Source organism: Camelus bactrianus, chromosome 3 (assembly GCF_048773025.1).
Source record: "Camelus bactrianus isolate YW-2024 breed Bactrian camel chromosome 3, ASM4877302v1, whole genome shotgun sequence".
Lineage (NCBI taxonomy): Eukaryota > Metazoa > Chordata > Mammalia > Artiodactyla > Camelidae > Camelus > Camelus bactrianus.
The window spans coordinates 55,772,559-55,794,855 of record NC_133541.1 but is presented as its reverse complement, the minus strand read 5'-3'; the positions used below and the strand labels follow the sequence as shown (position 1 = coordinate 55,794,855).

The window sequence follows — 22,297 nt, the reverse complement described above, 5'->3', positions numbered from 1 at the left end:
AACCTATAATCTGGTGGAAAGGGGATAAGTAGTGTTAGACATAAATTACGGAGAAAATTTAGAGTAAGAGAATGAAAAGTTATTGGGATGAGGAAAGAGCTATTTCCTGTAAGGCTGTTCAGAAAAGACTCTCTATTAAGTGGACAGACACCTGACAGAAATAAGAGAGGGTTGACTCTGGGGGTGTACAGAGGGGAATGTCAAGAAAGAGCAACTTGAGACTCAAGCCTGTAAGCATGGAATATAATAGTAGTGGAAAAAACGGAGATAAGAAAGAAAATTAGTCCTTTTTTTCTCAGGAGAAGTGATGAGATTTAAAGCTACTATGAGTTTGAGGTGTTAGCGGAACATACAAGTAAGAATGTCCAGCAGGCAGGTGAGAAAACAGAACTGAAACCAGAGACTTTAGGGCTAGATGTGGATTTAGGAATCAGTCATAGAAAAGTGAAAGACAAGCTTGTAAGATGACATTTCTAAAGGACTAAAGGAAGAAAAGAGTGCTAATGACTAAGTCTTAGGGGATTCAATGAGGTATTTATAAAATCTAATGAAATATCCCTGTTATGATTTTTACAGACATTCTGATGTGCATTTTTTTCCCTAAGTCTCCTCTCCATTTTTCAGCCCTATTAGAATGTACGTGGCCTTGTTTGTCTTATTCACTGCCACCATCTCAAGTGCCTGAAAGAGTACCAGGAATGCAGCAGGTGCTTGGAAAATACACAATGAATAAATGTTTACCTTCCTCTATTAGCATTCTTAGTTAAGAAAATAACTAACGCCTGTCATTCCTTTCAAGCAATAGTCTCTCAGAATGTCAGAATTTTTGTCTCTGTTGAGTTCCTTTGACAAAGCGTCCATACGCTTTTCCAATGTTACATTCAGCACCTGCAATTTATTTCTAATGATTTCACCGTCTACTTTATAGATCATTAAAATGTAAACTAAGTAACCCAAGGAAGACAAGATGGACACTATTATCTCTGCATTGAAGCCTACATAAAAAACGTGAGACTTAACTTGCAGCTGACAGGTTTTCAACTTTCCAGAGCCTGCTACTCCTACTAGGACAGATGAAATAAATCTGGGTGTGTTCAGACTTAATGACCAGGGCAGCCTTGCTGTCCTTCTCCAGCTGCATGACTTGTACAACTCCTCTCAAATGGCACTCATTTCCTTAAGCTCTGGGATGCTAAGCCATATTCTGTCATGTTTTCCTCTGTCACTGAAAATAAAAGAACAGCTCCTATTAAGACTAGAACTGTTGAGTTGCATAGACATTAAAACAGAGAAAAGTATTCCTTTTCTTATTTGGTAAATATTTTGCTTTTGAAATATCAGTAATTAATCACAGCTGTTTCCTTTCATTACAAATGTATCCAATCAGGTAAAATTTCAAATAAAACACACAAACCAACAGTCATTCCATTATACAGTATATTGGGAGCCTTAAGCCTTGCAAAATATATGTATTAGGTATGCATGTATTCATCAAATCAAACAAAGAAGCTAATGGATCTCTGATTAGTGTTCTAACTCTATTATGATGATACCTGCATCTCACCCTGACTCATCTAAAACAGGCGAACAAAATGCTATTAAGTTTCACATACTCTGTTATGTGCCATCATCATTCTGGTTAAATACCCCAAAATGAATTTTGGCTAGAATTTTTCCCTTGAAAATCAGGGGCAAAGAAAGAGCTGCTGTTAAGCTGAGGTACTCTTCTATTTTAACCTCAATAATTTGTAATACTTTATGTCAAAACTAAAATGAAAATTAACCAAAATTTACCTTGTCTAGGACTCATAAAAGATTGCGTTTCCAAAGGGACTGTCACATGGACATTAATGGACAATGGCTTATTCAATCCAAAATTAGGTATTCAGAAAAGTAAATAGCAAATGAGTTTTTATTAAATATTCTAAAAATACAGATTTGGGGAGGCAATTATAAATAAATTTCTAATATAATAATAAATCGGTAGTTTGAACCAAGAAAACAATATAACGAAAAATTCATTTCCAAATGCAAAGTAGTTACCCTATATTTAGGGATGGTTCATATTAGTGCATAATTATATTTTTAAGAAAAAGATAATTGTTACAATCAGGTTTATAACCAATTAATTACACCTAAGTTCTATCTTTTAGTAATATATTCTTTTAGAGAATCCAGTTTAAACATCTTAACACTTTTTTTTTTTCTTTGGATTTTCTCCAAACAATGGTGGAAGTACCCCTTGATAGACAGAACTCAGGAAACAGTTTGACCACACCCAGATTATACTGATATCTACAATACAGGACTCCAAGGCGGAGTCCAGCTCTATCTTGTGAACTAAGTCCAGTTCAGAATGCTTAAAAATGAGGCAGTAACTAAAGACAGTACTCATCATTATCAAAAATTAACAACTTTAGGTATCTTTGTTTTGGGTTTCTGTGGTTTAGGCACATCCAAAATTTCTTCATAATCTGCACTCATTCCCTTTGCCCAGCGACCAACTGTGACCATTCGATCTGTAAAGAAATAGAAAAGCCAGAATGTAAGAAAAAGTCATCAAATACATCCACCTAGATTGGTATTGGGTTTAGCAAAAGAACTAGTTTTGACATGAATAATCACAAAGAGAGAAGACTCCATCACTAAAGGAAAGCGAGCAATTCTGTAATTGATTATAATCCTTGATTTCAGAGTACCACAGGCAATTTCTTGTCCCAATTAGGGAAATGCAGCAACTGCTTTGCAATGCACAAATTGATGAAAAAGCTCTTTCATTCCTTTCCAGAGTTCACCATTATAGAGTCAATGAATTCCAACAGTCTGTAAACAGCAAGACTTATGAAGCATCAGTTTTAAATGCACAAGATTCCACCTGTGAAATTATAAAACATCTGCTTGTCAGTCTTGTCATTTGGGAAGTGGCAATCCTCCCAGGAGGGAGAATTAAAATTCCACTTCATCATTTCAATCTCACTGCCTACAGTGTAGTATAGACTGACTTCTTCTAGACAAGACTGTAAGCAAGAACAAGCTTTCAAATTCAAGTGGTAGGAGTAGGAAGTAAGAATGAGCAGATTTATTTGTGTGGTACTATGACTATCTGATGTAAAAGAAATGTGCTTTTTCCCTAAGAAGTACTACTGGGCTATTCTACTGTCTTGGTTTTTTTCACACACGACTATCATCACTCTAATCTAGGTAAACTAATGTAATAATTATCTCCACACTTCCCAAAAGTTTGCCTTAGATTTTGTGAACAGTTATGAAGTTTTTGATGACTAAGGGTAGTATTTCATTAGGAATAAAATATAGCTGGCCACACGCTGTGTAAATAATACAATTTTAATATTTTTGCCAGTTTTTGCAACTAATTCTGAATCCTTCAGAGGTTTTAGAGCATACATGAGGATATACAATCATATGAATACTGAAAGTTATTTTCATATTTCTCATTTTAGTGAATCAATACTGAATTAGCTCTATTATTAAGTACATTAGTTAGCTAATATAAATACTTATGAATAAAATGCTTTATAAAATCAGGGTCCTCTGGGGTTTACTGGTCCCTTTTTTTTTCACACCTGAGAACAGCAGCTGATACTCACTTTTGTGTCTACTACTGATACAGAAACAATGAAGTCATCACTGCAGTAAGAAACCAGGCAGCCTTAAAATCAGTTGTACCTCAATGAGATATTAATATCAAAATTCAGCAAAAACACAGAGGAACACTAATCTCACCCCTTCTAAATGGAGGCCCAGAGAACGCACCTGAATTCTGACTTTCAGGGCAATCTTTCTTAAAATGTTCCACAGAGCCACAAAGTCTGCAGCAACCACCTACAAAAAAGAACAAAGTCATTGAAAACCTCTCAGACTTACATAGGGTTTTTAATGTCTTAAAGCACTTTTATATCTTATTTGGTCTTCATAACCTTGTCAGTTGTAAAGTAGCTGGAGCCAGGTAGGTGCCACCATTCCTATTAATAAGCCCATTCTCCATTTCTCCTGACCTCAGAGAGCATTAATCTGTGCCTACCCACCTTTTCTTGCACCTGGTCTTTAGGGGAGAAGTGAGAAAGAGAAGTGAGGAATGATGAAAGGTACCTGTCCTCTGGAATGTCCAAGAGCCATCCAAGAAGCTTGGATTTTAACCAGGGTTAGATACGCAGGGGCTTGTGAACTCTGCAAAATTTGTGTGCAAATGCATTTTTTGAGAATGTCCATAGTTTTTGTCAGATTCTCCAATAATTAATGACCTCGAAAAAGGTCAGGAACCACTGCTCTGCTGTACAAGTCAGATGGGGGTGAGTAGTTACAAAAGGAATGAAATTAACTTTTGTTTCAGTGCCTTCTATCTGCCAGGTATCCTAACTCAAAAAAATGCCTATTTGCCTACTTTAAGCAACATTCCAGGATTGTGAATTAAAACACATATGGTTTCTAAAATCAGTCTTTCACTGAATGGTCAAACACTATTGCTTAATGGTCTAGCATATCATAATCTTCCTCATAATGTTATGTGATTTACTCAGAAAAAATGACCCTATAGGACATAAGCCTGGATGAATTCTCAATTCTATGTGGTCTACTCCCCCTCCTATACTTTTTTATATCTAGTCATTCTGGTTGACCGTACAAAGCCACCTTTGTTCCCTAGTCATATTATATAACCTGTTTCTTAAGTTCAAAATTGAAAGGCACTTTTGAGCCTTTTCCAGGTCCAGGACTCTTTGTTGTTATAGATGCCACAGTGAAATAGCAGAGACACTTAATAGTATGTTTTAATCCTCCATAACTCTTCAAGGTAAAATACCATAATTCGTCAAATCTAAGATAGCACTGATTATAAGATTTATCATTATTTTACATACCTCTCTGGGGAAGAAAAAAAAACCCTGCCAATTATGTGGCACTCACCAATAGTAAGATATACTAAGTTTAGAGATATAAAAATGTGGAGGAAAAGTGCATTATAGAATCAGTGAAATACAGTTTTCTCATTTCCATTTTACAGGTGAGGAAACTGAGATGAGAGAAGTTAAATAACTTGGCTACAGTCCCACAGTTAGTGAGTGGCAGTGCTAGGTCTATAATAAATGGTCCAACTCCAAAGCTATGCTTTTTCACTGACCTTCTGCAAGGGAACCCAGAACGTGACACAGTAAGTGTCTAGAACATGATGGTACCAGCATCACATTAACAGAAGACAATATCCTCCGTAAAGCTTTAGACATCATAGGCTTTATTGTGGGGACCTTAAGACATCAGCTAAGCCAAAGATAAGAAAGTTACGTGATCCCATACCAGACAATCAAATAAGAAAAACCTCACAAACAAAAATTACTTACAAATGTGAACAGTGTGTATCAACCCTTCTACCCAAAATGGTATGCTAGGCTGAAATTAAATTTATAACACTATTTTTCTAAATCTTACATTAGTTTGAGAAATAATACCTTTGTTTCTGTTATGTTTAAAAGCAGATATTTATAACATACTCTCACAAATTATGCTGAAGTAAGCACACAGTTTGAAATGTACATGTCAGTTTTTTCCTATTTGATATATTAATATATCAAGTCACATTACATAAAAAGTCTAGAACATAAATAGTGCTTGATAAAAAGAAATTCTCAAGATTTTGCCACTTATTCAAGAATTTATTTAAGAAGTGGCTAAGTGTACATTAAATCACAACTGCATGATGCCTTTCCACTTTTGACATACATGAGCAACAGTACTCACCATCAGCGTAGAGTCCTTTGGGATTATCAGGACAAGATCTGGACAGATGTCCCATTTCTCCACAAACAAAACATTTTGCAAAGGGAAATTCACCTGTAACAATCAACAGTTCCTGGTAAGTTGGTTATATATATTACACGTCATGTAATTCATATTATTTTAAAATACTCTGAGAAGAAAACATATTCGTTTTTACATAATTTAAAGCTGACTCTCATTTGATTTCAAAATATTAAGTGGCACAGTCATAACAAACCCTGTCAACAGAAAAAAAAAAAAAAAAAAAACTAGTTGCCTACTTATTGGCCACTTTCTCCATTAACCAAATAAAAAACTGAGAAAAAAAACATACCAAGAGCTGGGTCTACTTTAGCCTTGCACTTGGTTATTTCATGCTCTGTGGATCCACACCGATAACATATTCCAGTGCCCATTTCTTGACTCTCAAGAGCAGCTGGGCAATCTGCAATCCCATGGCCAGGTTTTCTACAATGGAAACATACCTGGGAAAACAAAATGTGAGTTTCCACACTGTAAAACTACTCTGGCTTTATTAATTTTACTCATCAAAAATATCTTTAAAACATTTCTCATTTTAAAGTTATCTAGTTCGTTTTTTGAAATCTCCATACTTTATCTGTAGAAAAAAGTTCCTAAACCATAAAAATGTCTTTTCCATCAGAGGATCTCAGTGCTTTTGAAAGCCTTCAATACATAAATCTATCAGTCTCAGATACAAAGTTATAAATGTCTTTGTAGGAGGTAGTTGCTTAAATAAATTAAGCAAAAAAGGACATTTGTTTCACTAATGGGGATGTCCACACCGGAAAAACTGAGTTTTCTGAAGCAGACAGACAACGACCATAAAAATTACCACTCAAAATTAATACTTTCACTTTTAAAGTTCATATAATTAAATGAATTTGGGTCAAATTATTCCATTTAAATTATAATTCAAATCATGATATATTTTACACCAGAAAGTACATCTTATAGTTTTTATATCTTTAATATTCGTAAATAGGCAGAGGTTTCATTTTTAGTATATATTCTCATTTTAAAGGTATAATTCTAAGCCGAATTATCTGGCTCCAACACAACACTGAACAATGGTTTGGTTGCTTTACATACTTACTTAGCAATTTGGAGGATAATTTTTACTGCAATGAATGAGAATATCAGTCACAATCAAAGATGGTAGATATTTAAACTATTTTATTTAAACTGAAAAAAATATATATATTTCTTGGATAACAAATAGCTCATCATTTATTTTTTTTTCCAAAATAAGCACACGTTTCTGAAAAATGCAAATTCAACAGGCAAAATAAAACAATATTTTGCAACTATACCCTCATTTTTTTTTTCTGTTTAATAACATTGGAAAAGAATGAGTCCCTTTATTCTTCATCAACTTTTACATTTAGAATGAGCTGGTCCAAACAAAGAAAATGCATTTATTCTAGAACTGCAGGAAAAGCTACTGCTAAAAACTGGATTACCACGATTAAGAAGTCTTAGTTTCTAGGTGAAGTCAAGGTGGTCTCTAGTAACCTGACAGTTCACTGATTAGGTTTTTAATCTTTAAAGCCTAATTTTTACCGAATAAAATTTCTTGAGTGATCCTTAAATTTAATGTAGACAGGACTGTGGAGAGCAGACTGGCAAATTTCTATACCTTAATCAACTTATTAACAATGAAGAACTGATGCTTAGTGTGAGGTAATAAAAAAATAACAAGAAAACAAGTTGAAGGTAGGTCACAAGAAGCCAAATACTATTTAAAGTATATGCTTTAACATAAAGCATTTCTTTAAAAAAAAAAAAAAGTCTTTCTCCTTTTAATTACAAACATAAAACTTCTCTTAAAATGTCACATTAAACTTTTTCCAAAAGTATGCAATTCACCACACTGCCCATGACAATGAAATTATCTTTAAGTTATACTAACATGACTTTAAAATATTTTAAAATAATTGTATAATTCAAGCAAAACTATCTTGATACAAATAGAAATGATTATCTTTTCTAGGAATATTTCATCAGTATCATCTTTAAAAATGATACTGCATAGAATCCTGCAAATAGAAGACACATTTATGAAGGCTGTCACATTTCAAGCCTGCATTGGTGCAAACGGGGCTCTACATTTACTAATCCTAATTTTTTTTTAAAAAGTGTAAAATGGCAACAAATTCTGACTCTTATGTAGTATCCTGCTAGAAGACTTGGTAAATTCAATTAGAGGAATTATACTAAAAATTTCATTTCCTAAGTCTGACAGTTTAAAATCTAGGGCTAGGCACCACAGAAATAAACCTGCAGCTCCCAGCATTCCTCTGAGTGGACATAAGGAGGGACAGAGCAATGACTAGGGAGAGTCTCAAGGAATTTTAACTCTATTACTCTGCTCTGTTACTAACCAGTGTGATTCTTACCAGATCTCCTTCCTGTGCCTCAGTTTTTTATGAATAAAGATAACACCCTTTCCAACTAACAGACACCACACATATTTAACCAGTTGTACTTAGCCTTCTCCTTTACTTCATCTTTTTTTAAAATGGCTGTTTGAAAAAGGGCTGTTGGAAGGGGTGAGAATATAGGTTTTGAAGTCAGACTCTGGGTTTAAATTTTTTTTCTTTTTTTGGTTGGACTGCACAGATCTAGCAGCCCACTAAGGTTGATATCTATTTAATAACACATATACTCATATAGTGCCAGCCACTATTCTAACTAGTCAAATATTAACACCTTTTCCTGGGTTTGAATTTCACCTCTGCTACTAAGTGACTTTCAGCAAGATACTTAACCTATCTGTACATCAATGTTTTCTACCCATGAGAATGCCACCATTTTTTTAATGTTGTGATAATTAATCAGCACCTCAAGTGCTCAGCATATAGGAGGTGCTAAAAAAAAAAGTCCAAGTGTTATTACTAGCCCTCAAAAAGTTGCCTTATAAATCCAGTATATAACAGTAATCAGTCTGCTAAAACACATGTGTATGAGTGAATGAATAAGTTTCTAGCCATATAAAGTAACATTTTGGTAGAAGTGATAATCTTACCATTGCATTTTTCTTTGCTGCTTGTCTTTTTAATCTTCTTCCTTCCCGACGATTATCTTTCTTTAAAGCAATTGCAATTTCTTCCCTTACTTCCTGACTGTCTGTTGCTATCATCTCCTCATTGTTAACCATCTGTGAGTTTTGTCTTAGGTATTCCATGAATCCATTCACATCTTCATTTAAGTATTCCTTTTTCTTCTTATTCCTTTTGTGTTTTGCTTGGGGCACATCATTTTTAAGGCACAGCCTGTTGGCTTTAAGTTGTTCACTCTTTGGTAGGTTTTGGCTTTTTCCCTCAAAGGACCCCTTCTTCATGTCCTCCCATGATGTTGCAGGAAAGGGTCTTTTGTTATGTGTGGTAGTAACTCGTGCCCACCTGGTCATGGCTTCATCAGAGGTACCTTATCAATCTCTAAGACAAGAATGGCCAGTTAGCTTTCATTTAAAAGAAAAAAAAAATACATGCTATATCACACACATGCGTCATGTGTTAAAGTTTTAATTATTTAAAACAGTTCTTACTTCACTTAGATATCTATATTTAATCCTATAATATGTTGCATAGATATGCCTGTAATGTAAATCTAGCCCTTACCAGAGACGTGACCACTCCAGTAAAAAACAAACACCACCACAACCACGGATATAAATACTTGCTTCAAAGTGGAAAACAATTCATTAAGAAACCAAATTATTCCCAAAATTTAAGTCACATAGTAATAGTGAATGAAGTTACTCTTTCCAAATTCTGCAGTTTTCTCAGCCATTTACTTTCCTATCTCTAAGTCCCAGGTCTACTTTCTTCCAATCTTCCTTAGTCTGCCTTTGCATAGCAAGTAAGTATACACAAACCTTGTCCGTGGAGGTGAAGCTTGTCATTACAACTCTTTCTGGCAGATTGACAAGTAAAATATATAAAAGCGTGTGCAATTACGGGATGATACTAGGTCTTCTCCTAGGAATTAGAGGGTAAACTACTTCCAGCCCAGTTGTTTCAAATTGTTTTCAATTAGTAAGCCGCCTCCCTTTTAAGGCAGCATTCCGTGCAACAACCAGTGTAAAATCCTCAGCTCCTGCCAAAACATCCTTCAACACAAGCTGAGGAGCCAGGGAACAGGTGTGAGACGCGGCACGCCACTTCACATCACGCGCGCACACTCGTCGCTGCAGGACCTGTGACTGTCACAGTGGGGACCGGGGCTGTTCAAGAGGAAGTGAATTATCCTTCCCCTGAGTACATGGGACGTGGGAAGCTCTGAGTACAGGCTCGGCCGGGACCCTTCGCCCGACGGGCCGCAGTGAGGCCGGACCTGCCAGCCCAAGCGATAGCCCCCTCCTGCTGAGGCCGGTCCCCACGCCGGAGCCCTCGGGCCAGCCGCGGAGCCGGGCGCTCCAGCCCCACCTGGCACTGGGCACCCTCGGGAATGTAGCTGCCTTTCCCTCCGCCCTCCTTCCGCCCTCCCCCCGGGTCACAGGGAACTGAAGAAGAGACCCTACCACTCGCCTGCCACGCGCACAACTTACCACGCACGAATCCTCCAGCGCGGCGGAGTTAGCAAGCCAGAGAAGCCCGCCCCCTGAGGCGGCGTCCGCACTCGGGAGCGGAAGCACGTCTTCCCTGAGAGCGCGTCATTTCCGGCGTGCCCGAGGCTGAAGGGCGCATGTGCAGCTGACGGGCGGTACGGTCCCTCCCTGCGCCGGTAACAATGACTGACTTTAGTGCATGTGGGGTGCCCAGTGTTTGAAGGGCACTGCGCTGGACTGCGGAGGCGCGAAGGTGAAGAGTGCCAAATCTGTGCTATTGAACACACAGCACAGTGGGCGGATCCGTGGGGTGGGAGAGGCCCGGAAGGCTTCCTCGAGAAGTTGATCTTTGAACTGGACTTAGAGAAATGTAACAAAAATTTGTTGAAACTGGCGTCGGGAGGGAGTTACGTCTTTCCAAGCAGACGTAAAGTAAAACTGTTAGCGCAGTGGGAGCGGATCACCGTGATAGAAATCTAAAAAGGATATTCGGGGCTCTGTTGGGTGGAGGGCGGTGCCCCACTGTCCTGCCCAATGCTAGTTAAGCATTCAATTCGAATACATTGTGGAACCAAAGATTTTCTCTCTTTTAGAGGGAAACCCTAGTCTCTTAAGCAACTCGTCTCAACGGTGCCCCTCCCCCCGCGCCCCCCAAACGCTACCACCAGCAGTTGTGCATGGTGGAAAATTTGGCATCCAAGCTCACCAGGACAACTGTGCTCATCCCCATCATCTTGCTTGATTCATTTCACCTCTTAAATATCTGTCCACTTTTCGCTACGACTACCTTCTTTGTTCCAACTTTAATTATGTCACACCTGGATTACTGGCAGCTGGTCTGGACATCCATTCTTGCTCTACTCCCTCAAATCCATTTTCCCTGCTTTAGCAAAGCGAACTTTTGAAATGTAAATCGAATTGTTGCTCTGCTTTAAACCCTCCCACAGTTTCCCATGGTTCTTAGGATGAAGTTCAAACTTACTCAAACAAGGTGTTAAGTCACTGCTTACTTCGCTAGCGTCACCATGCACAATCTCCCTCTCTTCTTTGAGCTCCATGCAGAGGAGTCTTTCCTCAGTTTCTCAAATAACACATGCATCTTACTATCTCTAGGCCTTTGTATATGCTATTCTCTTTGTATGGTACTCCTTTTCTTCTTCCAGTTAATTTCTACTCACCCTTCAAGGCTTTTAACATTTTATTTCCAAGTAAGCTTTCCAAAGCCCCTCTTCCCCAGACTAGACCAATTGCTAGTATGCACTCACAGCAGTCTATAATTCCTTATGGCACTTTTCAAATTTGTAATTGCACAGTGAATTGTGTAATATGTTGTTTATTGTATCTTCATTGCCTGGTATATAGTTGGTGCTCAATATGTTTTGTTAACTAAATGAAGAATATATATTTTGCAATGCTTGTTAAAACAAGGTGGAAAATGGCTCCATTTTAAGAAGAGAGATTAAAGTCAATGCTATAGGAATACTGGAATTTAGTATGGTAAATATCATAAATACACTAGGTCTTATGGTGGGGAAAGTTTTAAAAGATTTTTTTTTTAATCCCCCAGCTCTTGAAGAGAGGGAGTTTCCTACAAGAGGTATGATAGTGCTCCTCATACCATAATGTTCTTAACTAGTTGGCTGTAGGTTCTAAGTGCCAACCTATAATCTGACATTTCATGAAGAGGTTTTCTTTCTTAGATGCCAGGTACTTGCACATAATGTATACCACTAGAGGGTGCATTCAACTAAAACTTGTCTTTAGTATTGTGCATGATCTGCAGAAGGTTGTTCATTCCCGGAAGTGAAGGAACATGATCTCAATTTGTTTTTGCGGAAGTGTGTCAAATAAAAATTAGTAGTTGAGTAAACCAGCCATAGAACTCCTTTGGGATTCAAAAGCAATTACTACAACTAATAACAACTAACTTCCATTGAACCTATTAGAACTGTGTGCTTAATGCTTTACGTTCATTACCTAATTATTCTACCCAGAATCCTGACAAGAGGTAGGAACTATTTTCTCCATTTTATAATGAAGAAACAAGCTCAGAGAGCTGAAGTAACTTACCCAAGGTCACACAATTAGTAAGAAGCAGAGTAAGGATTTGAACCATGATCTCAGACCAAAGGTGTGAGCTCCACTATGTTGAAATACTGCAGGAGATTGTTTTGTCTGCTCCACCCTACTTTGAAATAGACTTTACTAAGTTATCCTTGCCCATGTGAGGCTTTTGTTTGTTTAGAATGTGTTCACTTTTACAATTCAAGGGGTTATCTGTTGATTACATTTTTCATTCACATATTATTGAAAGTGTAAATGTGTTATTTTTATAACAATATAATCCACAGGGCAAGTGTTAAGTTAGGAGCTAGAGTTTTGGTTATAAAAGGCTGAAGTACCTCATTTTTAGAAAATTGTGAAGTGTACTATGCATACAGAAAAGGACATAAAACATATGAATTAATTATAAAGCACATGTTCATGTAAACACTGCCCAGTTTAAGAAGCTGACCATTGCCAGATACTGTTTTAAATCATATTAATGTAATTTTCTGCAGAGGCGGTACATTTTATTTTATTTTTTAAAAATTCTTATTTTTTATTGAAGTGTAGTCTGTTTACAATGTTAGTTTCAGGTGTACAGCAGAGCGATTCAGTTATACATATACATACATGTGTATTTTTTTCACATTCTTTTCCACTACAGCTCACTACAAGAAATTGAGTATAGTTCCTGTGCATTACAGCAGAGTAAGTTGAGATGGAGTTTAGTGAATCTAGAAAGGAGGGCTGGGGCCAGCTATTACTAAATTAAACTTTTTTAAAAATTTCAAATCAAAATGTTTGCATTTTATCCTTTAGAACTTAAGCAATGAAGAACTATACATAGTTTTTTAGATCATACAGTAGATCCCATAAAGTAGATCTAGAGAAGAAGGTTAGATGTAAAAAAAATGTACCTAATGCAGGGCTCGGAACCCTCTGGACACTTATTGAACATCATTAGAATATACAGAAAACTAGAACAGGAGAGAGAGTGAAAGAATTGGTGATCCTATAGTTGAAATTGAAAATGAGAGCCAGATCAGTGACATTCTAACAGCTTCTTTCTTAAAAATCTTGTGATTTTTTTTTTAGCTGATTTAAAGCCCTTACAATAAGGCCCATGGATAATAGAATTATGAGTTCCTTCTTTCTTCTTTAAATATTATTTTATAAATGTTCTTTAATGAGCATGCATTGCCTTTAAACTCATTATTAAAAAGTTTTTTAATCCATGGAAGTTTTGAGACAGCACATGAGAATTTCCAATTATATCTAGATTCATAGAAATATATACCTTTAAAAATATTGTTTTACAGGTCAAAAATTGAAGTATCAGAGAAGTGAAGCGATTGCCATAGGACACACTGCTAGCGACAGTTTTATTACCTGACACGCACATGGAGATGGCCCTATGTTTTTATTTTTTCATTTGATTCTTGGTTTCCTCACTCAGTAACAAAGTTACAAGCAGTTCTGCTTTATTTCAAAAGTGAAAGAAAATGGTATGTGAAGTGTCTAACAAGCAGGGGAAACCCACTAGTGGAAGTTTCTTGAGGTTGCCAGGCCATAAGGAATAGAAATAATATGAAGTTTGTGTTCTCCCCTGAAAAAGCTTGAATCTTTTTCATGTTCTTTGCTTAAACATGAGAAAGAATAGCAATTAATCACGACAATGATGTGGCCTTCTGACTCTCATTCCACCGTCTTCCGGTGTGTCTCTCAAGTTCGAGTTCCTAATTATGCATTTTAGCGGTTAGAGTGTCAAGTGCTTCAAATGAACACTTAGATCTAAATTACAAGTCAGTGGTAAGATTTGCAAGCTCTCCTCTCTGAAATGAGTACTTCCACCCCTCATACTTATGTCTGAGGAAACGCTACCTGGTATGGGACTTAGATTGTCCCTTCCAAGGGAACAGGGGGAAGTCTGTAGTTACAAATGGAATTCTGTAAAATAGAGTAGGTGAGGAAAAAGCTTTTTTGATATCCATCATTTGCCAATTCCCCATTAAAGACTAGATCTATAGAAATGACAGTCCTTGCTTTTACACAGCCAACAGCCTGTGAGGGTAAGACGTGGACTCGTAAACCACTAACAAGGTGATAAATGAAGGGATTAACACTGATAGTACATATTACAGATAAATTCATTCTTTCTGGGAGATTTCTGGAAAACTTCACAATAGAATGTGTTGCAGATAACTGGAAAGAGGGATTAGAATGGTGATATGGAGGAGTTAATAAAGAAAATCTCTAACCACCCTCTCCAATAAGTTGAAATGCTTCGTGTAAATAAGGCCCACATTCACACACTTGCACATATGCATGAGTTTAAGCTAATACTTATAAAAGAACAAAGTGATTATAACCAAGTGGCCAAAATATTTAGAACAGATTTAGTAACTACTATAAGAAATAATCTATCTGTAAGTCTCTGGTTAAAAAGTAATAATTTAAGAGGACCACATAGGAGCAAATAACTAGCCCTCCAAAAAGTATGACATAGCAAATAAATGATCATGGGAAAAGAGGTCTCACAAATACTTTAAGAAATGTTTATGGACCAGGAGAATTTATAAAATCATGTTTGTATTTATCCTGGAAGTTGTGAGTATATGATGCTGAGCTCTATGAAGATGAATTGGGCACCATGCAGAGCCCCAGAGATCTGTAATCTAGTGGAGGGGACAGGGAGATATGCCAGTAATACCCCAAGGAGTAAATGAAGGAGGCAAATGTGGAGTTGTGCCCAGGTGTGCCCAAGGCAGCTCAATATGGAAATCACTAGCAAGTGTTCAAATAGAACATTGGCTAAATGGTGTTGCTTTAGGTATCTAAACTGTGTCTTGCAGCAGGAGAGCAAACCAGGCAGAGGGACTTCTTTAAAGACCTGATCCAAACGTACAATGACAGGGTTCAGGGCAGGCTGCCCCAAGATGTGCCACTCTGGTATGCTGATTATTCTCAGCTGAAAACAAGCAAGGTCCAGAGGACTCAGGAAGAAACTTTGAACATCCCCCTTACTACCTAAAAGAATTGAGATAGGAGGCCCTGTCCCAGGAAGGAGTTATCAACATATATAGCAACTATAGTAAGTAAGTATGAGGTAGGTGTGGCAGACAGGAAGGAACCCAGCGAGGCCCATTTGATTAAGGTCCTCTCTGTGGCCCATCATCTTTGGATGGCCCAGCAAACATTTATTTACCAAACAATAACTCTTTTTATTGTCCTGTGCGTTACCTTACTTCCCTTTGAAGTCCCAGACCCCTACCTAGTTCTCCTCAGTCTAGAATAATATATATTCCTCATCTTGCCTTACGGTCTTGGGAATTCTTCATATTTATGAGGATTTTCCCATGCATATGCAATAAATTTCATTTTCTCCTATTAATCTGCCCTATGTAATTTTAATTGCCAGTGTAAACAAAGAAGAACAAAGAGTGTTTTTGTTCACCACCCGATTCTGCAAGGATTAAGCTGTAACCTGGTGCAGTCGCTGACCGACAGTGCTCTCTGAGAAGAAATTAAGATGATAACAGGAAGAACCAGTCTGGGGCTCAGACAGAGGAAATTAAGATAACAGGATGCTCTGTACTTTGGACAAGCAAGCCCCTTATACAGTCAGATGTATAGCTCAGGAAGAATTTTAATGAACCCAGATATTTGCACCTTCCCATAGATAGAAAAACACTAAAATCAGCTTGAGATATCTCTTCTTTGTGACTAGCAGTAATCTTTTACCAAGATATATGATTAACTGCACAGGTTCCCTAGCCAAAAATCATATATATATACACATACACACGTGTGTGTGTGTGTGTGTGTGTGTACGCTTCTTCCCCTACCTTTTCAGAGCAGTTCCTCTGGGCTACTGAGAGGCTGTCTCTTGGGCTATAATCTTGAGTAAAAATCCCTGAATAAAGCAAACTCACAGCTCTTACTTTGTGCCTTTTCAAGTTGGTACCAGATGAAAGAACTAAGAAGGGAGAGAGAGGGAAACTGCCCTCCCACAACAGTCTTCAATCTATAGGTGTTGCTGCTTTTCCTGTATTGGGTGTTTGTTTTTAAAAATATATTTAGGATAGTGGTGATTACACAGCAGTGTAAGTGTGTGCTTAGTGCCACTGAATTGCACACTTTAAAATGGTCAATTTTATGTGTGTTTTACCACAGTTTAAAAAATAGAAAAATTTTATTTGACCTTTTTATGAGTAGTATTTTCACCTTAATTCTCGTGAAGCTTACGTTTTACATCTTTATTTACTATTTAAGAAGCTTTTCTTAAATTTAAGAAGCAGGATGTTATCCGTGTATAATTTGCCTATCTTATCACAAAATCAGTCATCAGTTTCAATTTTAAAAGTGCTATTTGTGGTGCACAAAGCATTAAAATTTTTTAAAATTTTATTTATTTTTTAATGAAGGTACTGAGGATTGAACCTAGGACCCCATCGTATGCATGCTAAGCACATGATCTACCAGTGAGCTATACCCTCCCCTCACAAATAATTTTTTAAATATTTATAGCCACTATTAGTAAGCACCTTATACTCTAAAGCTTCCCAAATGGTTAAGAATGGTAATACTCAGGATACACTAATACTCATGAACAGTAATACTCATTTACACCTAGGGAAAACTAAGATATAGACAGCTTGACTAACAAATTTGTCACAACTGTATCCAGGATTTAAAATGTCTGCTCCCTTTCCTGCAGAGATGTGGCCATGTCACTTTCCCGTGGTTGCCTAATATTTCATTCTGTTATTTGCCAGGCTAATATTGAGATAAGCATTGATACTTGGCAAATATTCCTCTTTCTTTCCCAATTTCACATTCCGCTGAATCTCATAGGAAATCCTATGAGAAAACACCTGTTTGGAGGTGTCTGGACTCCCCACCTTCCACTCATGATAAATACATTCCTAGAAAAGATTAAAAAAATAGGGGCCTTGTTGGCTTATAAAAGTGCTAGAAGCTTAAGAGGGGAAAATGACATCTCAGCTGTATAACAAAAAATTTTGGAATCTGAGAATGATTATTTAGTTTCTATTTAAAAAAAAAAAGGATAGCAGAAGACAGATAAATCAACCTCTGCTTTAATTAAACTAAACCAATAGGCCACTTAAGTGAATGCTGGAGAGGATTAGATGCGCCAGGGAGTGTGTGGAATATAATGTGTTACTTAAAACCTTTAATAACCCAAACTTTTTACCTGTCTACCAGAGAGAGATGTGATTGCACTGTCAACCAAATTGTTTTCATGTGAATAAAATGCATAAAAGACTTGAAAACCAACCCTCTTCTACTCATTAAAGTCTTCTAGTACTTCATTAATTTTAATGGTATAATCTAGGGCTGATTGAAGTGCACCTGAATGCAGTTAGTGCCTCATCAGTACTGATGAGTTCTAAGTAATTCAGGCCATGTCTGCAGAGTGATCACAAATTACCTGTCTCTATTTACATCCACTCTATGCATGTTTGCCCATGTCTTCAACAGCACAACTTTTACATTCCAGGAGCCCAGTGCCTTCCTTTTTGATCTCACCTACATTATTTTAAAGCAATTTCTATTTTCAGAGCTGCTTTTATACTTACAACTGAGTTTTGTGCAAACAAAAGATTTTGTGGAGGTGCCAACATATGGCATTTCTTCCCCAAATCTTCAGACTGAATACTGACATAGCCTATATGAGTCAAATGCATTTTTCAAAAAGTAAGGAATCTGATATGTTAAAAAGTAAATGAATACCAGTTTTGCATTTCTACTGTAACTTTGTTCCATAAAACAAATTTTTTAGGAAAACCTCTTAAATCCTTCTTACTGAATTCCATAATTGCAACTCTCAAACCAGATTTACTCATTGTCAAATACAGCTTTAGCTTACAGATTGGAAACACGATTAATTATGGTGCACCTCTTTAATTCTTGACCTCTAGCATGGGCATTATTGCAGCACTAGGTTAAGTGAACGTATGTACCCAAACCAAGAAGTTCAGTCTAACCCCATCCCCACCGTAGGAACAAACAAGAGGATTTGAACGTTAGTAGCAACTGGGTAGGACTTTCTCCAATGATGTGAAAGGCCCTTTCACCACATGTGATCTCTCCATCCCCCTTTTCTAGGTTCCATGATAACCATTCGCCCTCTCTTCACGTAGGTTTTTTACAGAAAGTGTAAAATGCAATTAATTTGGCTTACTTTTCTGAATCTTCTGATTCCAGTCTTACAGTTCTTTGCTTTAGTCTTAGATCCCAGGCAGTTCTCTAATTTAGTCTTCCAGATGGCTAATCTCCATTATGTGCAGATTTTTCTCATTTCTCAGATGGCAGTATTATTTATCTTTTTTCTTTTTTTTTTTCCTGAGGGTTTTGAGGCTCCCTCATATGTGTTCTATTTCCCAATAAAATTGTAAAGCCCTGTATAGTGTATATACATATGTACTTAGCCATAAAAAGAATGAAATAATGCCATTTTCAGCAATAAGGATGGGGAGGGAGGGAGGCAAGAATTCTACCACTGAAACACCAATGCCCCCTACTGGGATGGACATAGAAATTACCATACTAAGTGAAGTAAGCCAGACAGACAAAGACAAATATCATATGATATCACTTATATGTGGGATCTTTAAAAATGACACAAATGAACTTATTTACAAAACAGAAAGACTCACAGACAAGAGAAAACAAACTTCTGGTTACCAGGGTAAGAAGCGGGGAGGTAAACCGGGAGTTTGGGATTGGCAGATACAAACTACTATATACATAATATATAGACAACAAGGTCCTACTCTATAGCACAGGGAACTATATTCAATAGCTTGTAGTAACCTGTTATTAAAAAGCATATATATATATACACGTTTTATGGAATACTGAGAGAGGAATGTTTTGTATTTGTCTATTTCCTCTCTCAGTTCTGTCAATTTGGGCTTTGTGTGTTTTGAAACTTGTTATTAGATGAGCATATATTTATAATTTTTAAAAGTCTTCTTAATGAATTTATATGTACATAATTGTGGAATGTCCCCCTTTATCCTTTCTCAGAAATCTACTTTAGTAATTGTGAAATACTAAAGAGACTATAAAATATTAGAAAAAATATATATACATATTGCTTTCTGACTCGAGTTCCCGGTACAGGGCTCCTAAAATCCTTATCATTTACTACGTGATAAAAGCACAAGGAGCATCTTTTGTCCTAACATTTGGTCTTTGACTTTGGTTCCTGACACAGAGCTCCTAAATCCCTTGGAATTTCTTAGTTGATATGAGTGCTTTCTGTTCTAATGAGGTGACTCTGGGAGGGCTCCTGAATAGCTTCAGGATGGGGGCTGGTCACCAGAAAGAAGAAGTCATGATTAGAAGCCTAGAACTTCCCACCCCATCCTCCATCCTCCAGGAAGTGGCAAAGGGCTGGAGTCTGAGTTAATCACCAATCATGCCTATGTGAGAAAGCTTCCACATAGAATAAATATGAAAAAAAAAAACACTTAGGCATATCATATGCAAACTGCTGAAAAAAATCTTCGAAGCAGTCAGAGAAAAATGACCCATTACAAATAGAAGAAGAACTATTTGCATAGTCATGGACTTTTCACCAAAAACCACGGAAATCAGAAGATGATTTGCCACAAGAAACCAATGTGCTGGTTTCTTGTGGCAAAAGAACAAAATATTTAGAGCTGAAAGGGGGGAAAAAAGGAAGGAGAGAATTTAATGTTTATTGAGCCAGGTAGTTAGGTCTATGTCTTCCAAATTCTGAATTTTATCCCATTAATGTGTTCTGAGATCAATTTAGTGGGTCACAATCAGCATGTTTTAAAACTGAAAGAGAATAATATATTGTAGAATAGAAAAATATTAAAGTGCTTCTCATATCATAAAGATAACTATTACTACCTAAAACTTTTATTTGGGTTTTACATACATACACATACACACTCACGTGCATACTCATATATGTGGGTACTGGGTTCTAATGTAAAATATATTTCTTCCCAGAGGTTACAGTGAAAGAAAAAAAAAAGTTAAGTCACTGCCTTATATTATTTAATGATCATAAAATCTTTGTAAAGCAAATTATCCCCATTTTACAAACAAAACCAAGACTCAATTAAATAATTTGCCCTTGGTCATAGAGCTGGTTAGTGGCTGAGCTTAAATTTAAGGCAAATCTTTTGACCTTGAAACAATTTCTTTTGGCTGCTTTCACAACACCTCTTTTATGACCTTTGGCCTGAAAGAGAATAGCCAGTTTTGCATAAGCACAGGAATCAAAGGACCCAAGGAAGAGGGCCAGAGTGGTTTCCCAGCCATAAAAGCCTACTCTGCTGCATTCTGTCCCAGATACAAGGAATATGGCAAATTTCAAAAGTCCCATGACACAATACCATGCTCGTTTCCATCACTGCTAGGTCAATAGTGACTGAAGGATAACTTAGTAAACAGGAACTATTTGCACTTTGGCTGAAAGATACGGCATTCAATTAGAATTTTAATTAATAGTTAAGTCTTTTTATCTCTTCCAGTTGACTCACCTTTTACAAAAAATATCTTTTCTGTTTTTCACTGTAACATTGCCAAAGTGCTGGTTCCTTGTGGCAAAAGAAACCACAACTTCTGCAAATAGGATCCTATCATTCAAATACTTGGGGATGCTTGAGGAGAAAGGACATTCTTGTATCTAATTTAAGTGCTATCATATGATCTGAAAATTGTCTGAAGAGCTGTCAGGGAAAGATATTTGATGACTATGGAAGATTTCAACAAAAACTGATATGCCAGACTGAGTGTTTAGGAATCAACTGTAGACTTTGTTTAAATGACTGCCTTTAGTTATGAATATCTTGTTCTTACGGAGTAGAGTCACACATAAGTACATTCCTGGTAATACAATAAAGCCCCACAAATCAAACAGCCCCACAAATCAAAGAGTTTCAAAATATGAAAACGAATATATGTATCTATGTGCAAGACTGGGACGTTGTGCCGTACACCAGAGATTGACACAGTGTAATTGACTGTAATTCAATAAAAAAAATTTTTTTTTAAGTTTCAAATGCAGGTAATTTAAAGGTGAAGTAATAACAGTCTGTGGGCAAGCCAATATTGAACGCAAATGTGGCTGTGGTTATTGATGAGTAGAACTAATGGCTAAAGATGAGAAATAAATTAGATAAAAATACAACAAAAAAGGAGGTATTAGCTGCATTCTCTGTACCTTAGATATTCAGTTAATTCTTGTTAATAATGCTGATAATGTTGCTGGGGATGTTGTGGAACAGATTACAAGGCTTGCCTCCTTTTTATATTAGTAGCCATATCATTTTATACTACTGCTTGTTCTTCAGCTTTTCCTCTAAAAAAATTAAATTTTGGCATATGCCTTTATTTAGTCTCTTCAATTCTTTTATGCCTGTGTTTCTTTAGATGTATGTACTTGCCTTCACTTACCACTTATCTCATCAGACCTTTCAGAAGAGGGACCATCAGTTCAGTTGGTTGCCCTAAAGAATGGTTTTAAGAGAAATTCAGAGATAGATTATTATCATATTATAATAGTGATTCCTTTTTTATTATTTAGCAAGTAAACCCTAACATAGTACTTAACAATGTGCTGAGCACTTCTAAGTGAACTTTACAAATAATCATTTGTAAAATGAGAGAGGTATTATCATTGTTCTCATTTTATACAAAGGGGCCTGAGGAACTTAGACTAAGTCAATCACTTAATGTCATGAAGCAGGAGAGTTGGGACTTGCACTCCAGCAATGTGGCTGCAGAGTCAACATGCTTGGCCATGATGCCATTCCTCTCAAGCCTCCATCCCTGTCCCCAGAATGCCAGTCACTGCCTGAGGTTCTGATCCCTCTTTTGTCTATGGGCACTGATTGGCAGAAT

The 22,297-nt window shown here is 36.8% G+C and overlaps 1 protein-coding gene across 2 annotated transcripts; it reads right to left on the bottom strand.

Moving 5' to 3' along the window:
• Positions 1–1,894: 1,894 nt before the first annotated feature.
• Positions 1,895–10,908, bottom strand: ZCCHC9 (zinc finger CCHC-type containing 9). Of its 2 annotated transcripts, none has more exons than XM_010949234.3 (6): positions 10,343–10,908; positions 8,819–9,230; positions 6,104–6,254; positions 5,752–5,844; positions 3,775–3,843; positions 1,895–2,519 (listed from the first exon to the last, which is right to left on the bottom strand). In XM_010949234.3, the coding sequence occupies exons 2-6, from the start codon at positions 9,200–9,202 to the stop codon at positions 2,401–2,403; spliced, it is 816 nt and encodes a 271-aa protein (XP_010947536.2). In that variant the 5' UTR covers positions 9,203–9,230; positions 10,343–10,908; the 3' UTR covers positions 1,895–2,400. The 2 variants fall into 2 exon arrangements, with proteins under 2 accessions (XP_010947536.2, XP_045368391.2); XM_045512435.2 differs by lacking the exon at positions 10,343–10,908 and adding an exon at positions 9,671–10,276.
• Between the last annotated feature and the right edge of the window lie 11,389 nt (positions 10,909–22,297).